Below are 10,000 nucleotides of genomic sequence, written 5' to 3'. Positions count from 1 at the left end.
GCTCACCTGTGACGCGTCCACCATACGGAATTGGGAGCAGTCCCTTGCACACCGTTTTGGAGTCTGGAGAGGAGAAACCGATTGCTTTCGCATCCCGATCCCTGAGCATAGCTGAACGCAAGTATGCTCAGGTAGAGAAAGAAGGTTTGGCAATAATATTTGGTGTTAAGAAATTTCATAATTACTTGTATGGCCGCCATTTTGAGATCATTTCAGACCATCAGCCACTTAAAAGTCTGTTTAATGAAACTCGCCCAGTGCCTGTGATGGCATCAAGTCGTATCCAACGCTGGGCGCTAACACTATCGGCGTATGAATACACTATCACCCCACAAACCAGGGAAAAATATAGTACATGCTGATGGGTTGAGTCGCCTTCCTCTCCCTGAATTCCCCAAGGTGACTCCAGTCCCCGGTGATGTGGTATGCGTGTTGGAGAGACTAGACCAGACACCCGTCACGTCGAGAGAGTTAAGGCAATGGACGGATAAGGACTCAACACTCTCGAAGGTAAGAGATCACATTCTGTACGGTTGGCCTGGACATATAGCAGAGGAAACACTTCAGCCTTTTTTTAGAAGGAGGCACGAATTAAGTGTCCAAGATGGAATAATTTTTGTGGGGATCAAGAGTGGTGGTGCCTCAGATAGCTAGAAAAAAATGTGTTGGCTGAGCTACATGCAACGCATCCAGGAGTCTCGCGCATGAAAGGTATTGCGCGTAGTCATGTGTGGTGGCCCAATATAGATAAAGATGTTGAGTCAACAGTACAACTATTGTTCACAGTGCCAACAAGTGAGAAATCTTCCCCCAGACGCTCCTTTGCAGCCATGGGAGTGGCCACTAAAACCCTGGTCCAGGTTACATTTGGATTACGCTGGGCCGTTTATGGGGTGCAGTTGCTAGATGGGAGGACTGTACGACGTCATTCTCGACTATGTGAGGAGAAGAGTAAGCATAGAGGGCGAGACGGTTAACGCAGATGATGCCATACCACCTCCCATGGACCTCACAAATGGAGCAGGAATTCAGAAACATGGTTCGGCACCGGCAGGCAGCGTGTTCGCCCTAAAGGCAGGAGTTTCGAAGCAGTCCGGAGCACACAACAGCAACGCGCCGGATCAAATTCAAGAACGAGAGTTAACCTCAAGTCAAGAGTTCGAACCTGGATTGCCGCCACAACAGCAGCCGTTGGAGAGGGAAACACTGCGCCGTTCTGAGAGACTGCGCCAGAAGCCAGATCGTTTGCAGATAGCTTGGAAATAAAATGTTAGGTCTCTTGCTTCACTTGTGTTAACTATTTTTAATTGTTGGAGTTTTTGTATTACTTTTGCTAGTTTTAGTTACTATGTTTATTTTGTTTTTTGGTCTCGTGTTTTATGCGGGTTTTAGCGTTTCTTATAACTTGTATCGAATATTTTTTTTTCTAGTCTTTCTAATTGATAAGTTTTAGTATCTTCTGTATCTTTTTTAACATTTTGGTTGTAAACTTGATTTTATGGTTTCTAACCTGAGTTTTTTTTTAAAAAAAGGGAGGAGTGTTATAATTTGTTACTACCAAAGTACTACTTGTCATTCACTGCTTCATGTATTGGTTTATGTATTAGTTCATACTAGTTCGATTTCGGAAGCTTCTCTCTGTATGGAGCCAGTTCAGCTCCAGCCGGCAAGCGGGGTAGTCGCTCCTTAATACATTGTTACCCCTGGAGTCCATCTCTTACTACGTCTCAATCCTGCAGTTATTACATTTATTTATTTGAAGAGAAAATTGGCCAACTCTCTCTCTCTCTCTCTCTCTCTCTCTCTCTCTCTCTCTCTCTCTCTCCTCTCTCTCCTCTCTCTCTCTCTCTCTCTCTCAAGATGAAGCCACACTGTCATACGTAAGAAGCTTATCCTGTGACGTTACTCTCCCTCTCACTCTCACTTACTCTTCCTCTCGCTCTCCCTCTCCCCACTCTCTCTCCCTCTCCTTTCGTCCATCTCTTCCTCCTTTCCTCTCTCTCATAATGTCTATTCACAACATTGTCCTCCTCCTCCTCCATCTCCTCCTCCTCCTCCTCCTCCTCCTCCTCCTCCTCCTCCTCCTCCTCCTCCTCCTCCTCCATTATTATCAGTCTGAAGGAATTTTATTTTGCCTCGTCTCTCTCTCTCTCTCTCTCTCTCTCTCTCTCTCTCTCTCTCTCTCTCTCTCTCTCTCTCTCTCTCTCTCTCTCTCTCTCTCTCTCAGCCATTAAGTAAGAGCTCTCGAAGTCTCCTCTCCCTCTCCCTCTCTCTCTCCCTCTCTCTCTCTCTCTCTCTCTCTCTCTCTCTCTCTCTCTCTCTCTCTCTCTCTCTCTCTCTCTCTCTCTCTCTCTCTCTCTCTCTCTCTTATAGGAAAGTGGAGTGGAGACAACATGTGTAGATGACCGGAGTTTTCCTCCTCCTCTTCCTCCTTGTCAACGTTTTCTAAATTTTTGCTTGCTTTTATTTATATTTTATTTCCTCCTCCTCCTCCTTCTCCTCCTTCTTCTTCTCCTTCTCCTTCTCCTCCTCCTCCTCCTCCTCCTCCTCCTCCTCCTCCTCCTCCGTCCTCGTCCTCGTCCTCGTCGTCCTCCTCCACATTTTACTCACAAAACTCTTCCCTTTTCATTTTCAGACCCGCCCAGGAAAAACACACACACACACACACACACACACACACACACACACACACACACACACACACACACACACACACACACACACACACACACACACACACACACACATACATACACGCGCGCGCGCGCACGCAAGTGGCTATTTTACGTAAAGTTTATTTGTGTATTGAAGATTACGGGAGGTTTGAACCTTACATGAGAAAATCCTTTATTTCCTTTTTCCCCTCAAAAAAAGAAAACAATTAAATATATATATGTATTGATAAAATTCCCAAATTATTGACATTAGTTTTGAAATGTTAAATAAAAGTAAGTCGTTGGGTTTTACTTAAGGAAAAATACTTACTTTATTTATTTTTTCTTCTCTAAATATTAAAAATCTTATCTTACTTCGCCTCTGAATAAATAATAATAACAAATTTAAAACGACAATGCATTCTCACGTAAACCAAAATTTAAAACGACAGTGCATTCTCACGTAAACCAAAATTAATTCCTATAGAAAAAAAAATAGAGAACTTTATAAAAGGAGAACACATTTACTTTGTTTCCCCTCAAAAAAAAAAGAAAACAAATCACTTTCTTAACCACAAAAACAAATAAACCAAACAAATCAACGAAAAAAATTCAAAATAACAACATTGCGTCCGAACGGTGTGCGTCTGACCTTGACTTAGGCGCAATGGACGACAAGTTAGCATCCTACACCGGCGGGCTGCACGTGTTCAAGAGTTACCTGAAGGAGAAGGTGGGGGACCCTAAGGGAGCAGGGCGCCTCTGAGACCCTTAAAGACCTGAAGGAGAAGACAGGAACCAAAGTAGATGGGATTAAAGACAAGGCCATCAAGAATCTGAACAAGGGAGAGGGAGATGATTACTCACATATATATAGGTAAGTGTTGTTGTTGTTGTTGTTGTTGTTGTTGTTGTTGTTGTTGTTGTTGTTGTCTTCTAGTATTTACTGCCGCTACTACTATCACATTGTTGTTGTTGTTGCTGTTGTTTTTTCTTCTTCTTCTTCTTCTTCTTCTTCTTCTTCTTCTTCTTCTTCTTCTTCTTCTTCTTCTTCTTCTTCTGCTACTGCTACTGCTGCTGCTGCTGCTGCTACTACTACTACTACTACTACTACTACTACTACTACTACTACTACTACTACTACTACTACTACTACTACTACAGTGATAATATAATAGTATTTATTAGTAGTTAATTTAACATCACCACCACCATCAAGAGAGAGAGAGAGAGAGAGAGAGAGAGAGAGAGAGAGAGAGAGAGAGAGAGAGAGAGAGAGAGAGAGAGGCTGCAAACAAAATAATCTGATGGGCGCAATTGAAATGATGTTTACGACTCTCACTCACTCCCTCTCCTTCCCTCCTCTCCCCCTCCTACCCCTCTCATCCCCCCTCTCTCCCTCCTCCTCCTCCTCCTCCTCCTCCTCCTCCTCCTCCTCCTCCTCCTCCTCCTCCTCCTCCTCCTCCTCCTCTCCCAGTCAGCTGATTTGACTAAAAACAAATATAAAACAAGTATCTATCTCATATTCAGTTAAGAAAAAAGAAGAGTAAGAGAAATGTAAATTGATGAATAAATCCTACATTTTTTTAACCACATATTAAAAAGTCAGTCGATAAAAACTAAAAATAAGCCAATAAAATTATAAACGATCGAATCCCACGAGTTAAGTATAAGCGATTGAATCCCACAAGAAACCAAATGAAAGGAATCGAATGCTTTTATTGATCCTTTTATATATAGAGAGAGAAAGAGGATCACGGGGAGTTGTTTTCACGGCGGTTGGGTGTTGTAATAACCTCCCGCAGTGGTGGCGGAGGAGGAAGGAGAGGAGGAGGAGGAGGAGGAGGTTATGGTCGAGATGAAATGGGGGAAGAAGAGGTGTTGATGGTGGAGGAACAAGAGGAGGAGGAGGAAGAGAAGAAGGATATAACATGTAATTGATAAAGAAATTAAAGAAATCTAATTGATGAGAGAGAGAGAGAGAGAGAGAGAGAGAGAGAGAGAGAGAGAGAGAGAGAGAGAGAGAGAGAGAGAGAGAGAGAGACTGTACATAGGCTTTGCATGGCTTCCTAGTGAGTTACCGTAAAAGAGAGAGAGAGAGAGAGAGAGAGAGAGAGAGAAGAGAGAGAGAGAGAGAGAGAGAGAGAGAGAGAGAATGGCGTGGCACCTTAGATATGATGGCACTGTTGACCCTGGTGATGGTGGCCGCTGTTTTGTGATTGATGGTGAGAGAGAGAGAGAGAGAGAGAGAGAGAGAGAGAGAGAGAGAGAGAGAGAGAGAGAGAGGGGGGGGATTATGCATTATTACCTAACTCTATTACTACTACTACTACTACTACTACTACTACTACTACTACTACTACTACTACTACTACTACTACTACTACTACTACTTGTGCAACTATTACTGCAATGATAGTAGTAGTAGTAGTAGTAGTAGTAGTAGTAGTAGTAGTAGTAATAGTAGTAGTAGTAATGATTATGATAACTACTTAAACTCACAAATAACACACGAACGCTATATGGAATTTACTTAAGCTTCTCCATTAACCATAAAAGCCCATGAAAACCCATCCTTTACATAATTCATAGAAGCCCACTTAATCCTTTATGTACTCACTTAAAACCCACTTAATCCTTTATTTTACCATTGAAAATCCACTTAATCCTTTCTATATGAATTTAAAACTCACTTATTTATCTGTATTTCCTATGAAACCCACTTAATTATCTATATCACCAATGAAAACCCACTTAATCCTCTATATTATCAATGAAAACCGACTTAATCCTCTATTCTACCAATGAAAACCCACTTAATTATCTATATCACCAATGAAAACCCACTTAATTCTCTATTTTACCAATGAAAACTCACTTAATTATCTATATCGCCAATGAAAAACCCACTTAATCCTCTATATCACCAATGAAAACCCACTTAATCCTCTATTTTACCAATGAAAACCCACTTAAATCCTCTCTGTATGAACTTAAAAACTCACTTAATTCTCTATATAACCTATGAAAACCCCACTTAATCCTGTATATTTACACTTAAAACCCACTTAAATCCTCTACGTTACCAATGAAAATCCACTTAATCCTTTATATTTACACTTAAAACCCACTTAATCCTCTACGTTACTTATGAAAATCCACTTAGTCCTTTATATTTTCACTTAAAACCCACGTAATCCTCTATATCAATTATGAAAACCCACTTCATCCTGTACATTACCCACCAAACACCCTTAAAACCACGCCAATCCCTTAATAACACCCTTTTCTGCCTCCCTGATCCCACAGACGCAAGTCGAGGATGGAGATGGTACGTATCTCAGCCGCTGTTATGGGGATCGAATTCTGCTACGCCGCGGAAACTGCATTTGTTTCCCCCACGCTGCTTCAGATAGGGGTCAGCCACAGGAATATGACTCTTATATGGTGTTTGAGTCCCTTTATTGGGTTCTTCGTGACGCCTGTCCTCGGTTCTCTCTCTGATAACTGTCGGTCTAAGCTTGGGAGGCGAAGACCGTTCATTATCCTGCTTTCTATTGGGATTCTGTTAGGTAAGAGTTTAAGATTTTATTGTTTTTGTGGTACTTATAGTCTTTCCTCTGCAGTCAGTACTTTTTTTCTATTTTTTTTTTTTCGTCTCCAGTGCAAGAATCTATAGTTTTTTTCTGCCTATTTATTTATTCTCAGTCAAGGCTGTGTTTACTTACTGTTATTCCTCTTATCCTCACTCCAGGGCCTGTTTACATTCTAAGAGGTGCTTACGCTTACTGAGTGGTTTGTTTTTATACGTATGTGAAAGGATAATTTTATGCTCACCAAGTGGTTTGTTGATGTTCTTGTGAGTGTTATGCTTGGTACTGGGGTATCTTCTTCTTCTTCTTCTTCTTCTTCTTCTTCTTCTTCTTCTTCTTCTTCTTCTTCTTCTTCTTCTCCAATGATGCGGTAACTGCTCATATATCAAAAAACGCGAGTCCAGCACCAACAATACAAATAACAAACAACGAAAGCGAAACTGCCCCATCTGAGCGTAACATCATAAACTTTTGTTACATCAGTGCGCGTAGTATAATAAACAAATTTCAGGACCTGGAAGAAATTGTCAGTATGGAGGACTACGATATTATCAGCGTGACAGAATCATGGATAAACACATCGAACAGAGACTTTTTAGCAGAATTTTCGTTGCAGGGCTACAATTTATTTAGCTGTGAAAGAGCGCACAGAGAAGGTGGTGGAGTACTTCTTTATGTCAAATCAAGTCTTCGCCCGCTTTCGAAACCAGTTGAAAAGATAAATAATATTGATGCCTCATACGTTCAACTTAGCTCTAAAGCTCGAAAACTAGTAATTGGTGTCATTTACCGACCTCCAGGACAAGTACACGAGACTGACAACAAACTATATGAACAAATAGCCGAAATTTGTTCAGAAAACGAAACCATAATTGTTGGTGACTTCAACCTAGCTGTTAACAGATGGGGCGATCCTTTAAATTCACACTCGGGACTCGATTTGTATAACGGTCTTTTAGAAAGCAGTATGGATCAACTTGTGCAACATCCTACTAGAGGTGAAAATATCTTGGACCTTGTTTTAACCACAAATGAAAGCATAATCTCTAACGTAGAAGTTGGTTCAGAGTTCAGCACCAGTGACCACCGGGCGATTACATTCAGTATCAAAACAAATGAGATCCTTCCGAATGAAAGTAAAGAAAAGTACCTGACTTTCATCGGGCAAATTTTGGAAAACTCAGAAAAATTTTGGCTGAAAGCAATTGGAACCAATTATTAAGTGTAAATTGCATAAATGAAGCGTGGAAAACATTCACACATAAACTTAACGTAGCTGTAGAATCCTCTGTTCCACTGCGAAATAGGCGCTAGATCGCCAACAATGAACCGAAATGGTGGAACTCGGAAATAAAGAATTGTCTCTCTGCTAAAAAACGCGCATACCAAAAATATAAAATAACTCAAAACGAAAGAGACAAGACCGATCACGACCAGGTGCGATGCCATTCTAAAAAAATTATCAGAGACAGCAAAAAGAAGTATGAACTCCATATTGCAAACAAAAAGCAAGTCAAATTCTAAAGAATTTTTTAGTTACATCAGAAATAAAAAAGGTATTGGCTTCAACTATAGGATCGATAGCTCTACAAAATGGAGAATACACGGATGATGAAATCGAAATGGCTGTCAAATTAAACGATTACTTTGCGTCTGTCTTCACTAAGGAAAATGATTCAGAAAATCAGCCAACTGCCAAAAATTACAGTAATAATGTCTTTTTAAATATGTGCGATATTAATGAAAATGAAATTCTGCACGCGATAAATGAAGTCAAAATAAATAAAACATCTGGTCCCAATAAAATTTCTCCACGGATACTAAAAGAGGCGAAGAACGAACTTGTTAAACCATTGTCCATCCTCTTCAATAAATCGTTAAACACACATAAAGTTCCTGACGAGTGGAAATTAGCAAACGTAACTCTGATTTAAAAAAAAAAGGTGACAAATGCCAAACTAAAAATTATCGACCGATCAGCCTCACCTCAGTGGTAGGTAAGCTAATGGAAACAGTTTTGAGGGATAAAGTTGTATCATTCTTAGAAAGCAACAACATAATAAACGAGTCACAACATGGATTTATAAACAAGCGGTCATGTTTAACAAACCTAATCGACTTCTTCCATGACATATATGAATTGTACGACAACACCAGAGCAGTAGATATTATATACCTGGATTTCCAAAAGGCTTTTGACAAAGTTCCGCATAAGTGTCCTTATCAATAAAGTAAAAGCCCATGGTATAACTTTTTTTTTTTTTTTTATGTAGGAAGGATACTGGCCAAGGGCAACAAAAAATCTAATAAAAAAAATGCCCACGGAAAATGCCAGTCCCATAAAAGGGTCAAAGCAGTGGTCAAACATTGGTGGATAGGTGTCTTGAAACCTCCCTCTTGAAGGAATTCAAGTCATAGGAAAGTGGAAATACAGAAGCAGGCAGGGAGTTCCAGAGTTTGACCAGAGAAAGGGATGAATGATTGAGAATACTGGTTAACTCTTGCGTTAGAGAAGTGGACAGAATAGGGGTGAGAGAAAGAATAAAGTCTTGTGCAGCGAGGCCGCGGAAGGAGGGGAGGCATGCAGTTAGCAAGATCAGAAGAGCAGTTAGCATGAAAATAGCGGTAGAAGACAGCTAGATATGCAACATTGCGGCGGTGAGAGAGAGGCTGAAGACAGTCAGTTAGAGGAGAGGAGTTGATGAGACGAAAAGCTTTTGATTCCACCCTGTCTAGAAGAGCAGTATGAGTGGAACCCCTCCAGACATGTGAAGCATACTCCATACATGGACAGATAAGGCCTTTGTACAGAGTTAGCAGCTGGGGGGGTGAGAAAAACTGGCGGAGACGTCTCAGAACACCTAACTTCATAGAAGCTGTTTTAGCTAGAGATGAGATGTGAAGTTTCCAGTTCAGATTATAAGTAAAGGACTGACCGAGGATGTTCAGTGTAGAAGAGGGGGACAATTGAGTGTCATTGAAGAAGAGGGGATAGTTGTCTGGAAGGTTGTGTCGAGTTGATAGATGGAGGAATTGAGTTTTTGAGGCATTGAACAATACCAAGTTTGCTCTGCCCCAATCAGAAATTTTAGATAGATCAGAAGTCAGGCGTTCTGTGGCTTCCCTGCGTGATATGTTTACCTCCTGAAGGGTTTGACGTCTATGAAAAGACGTGGAAAAGTGCAGGATAGTATCATCAGCGTAGGAGTGGATAGGACAAGAAGTTTGGTTTAGAAGATCATTAATGAATAATAAGAAGAGAGTGGGTGACAGGACAGAACCCTGAGGAACACCACTGTTAATAGATTTAGAAGAACAGTGACTGTCTACCACAGCAGCAATAGAACGGTCAGAAAGGAAACTTGAGATGAAGTTACAGAGAGAAGGATAGAAACTGTAGGAGGGTAGTTTGGAAATCAAAGCTTTGTGCCAGACTCTATCAAAGGCTTTTGATATGTCCAAGGCAACAGCAAAAGTTTCACCAAAATCTCTAAAAGAGGATGACCATCGCAGCATGGATTGAGGATTGGCTGTCAGACCGTAAACAGCGAGTAGTGATAAATGGTAAATCTTCAGATTGGATTAACGTAACCAGTGGTGTTCCTCAAGGATCAGTTCTGGGGCCGATTCTTTTTATTATATATATAAATGACATCGAGGAAGGGATAAGATGTAAATGATCAAAATTCGCGGACGACACAAAAATTGCAAATAAGGTAGACTCGGATAACCAAAGACAACTTTTGCAAAGTG

The 10,000-nt window shown here is 40.8% G+C and overlaps 1 protein-coding gene across 1 annotated transcript in view; it reads left to right on the top strand.

Annotated features, from left to right (window-relative positions):
* Nucleotides 1-10,000, top strand: part of LOC135094459 (proton-associated sugar transporter A-like) — a 25,966-nt gene that overhangs the window by 12,381 nt on the left and 3,585 nt on the right. Inside the window, 3 exon segments of the mRNA XM_063994557.1 lie at nucleotides 2,636-3,387; nucleotides 3,389-3,531; nucleotides 5,964-6,226. Coding sequence (XP_063850627.1) covers nucleotides 3,322-3,387; nucleotides 3,389-3,531; nucleotides 5,964-6,226 — 472 coding nt within the window. The 5' untranslated portion in view covers nucleotides 2,636-3,321.

This window comes from Scylla paramamosain, chromosome 45, assembly GCF_035594125.1.
Source record: "Scylla paramamosain isolate STU-SP2022 chromosome 45, ASM3559412v1, whole genome shotgun sequence".
NCBI classification, from domain to species: Eukaryota; Metazoa; Arthropoda; class Malacostraca; order Decapoda; family Portunidae; genus Scylla; species Scylla paramamosain.
This window is presented reverse-complemented; position numbering and strand designations above follow the sequence as displayed.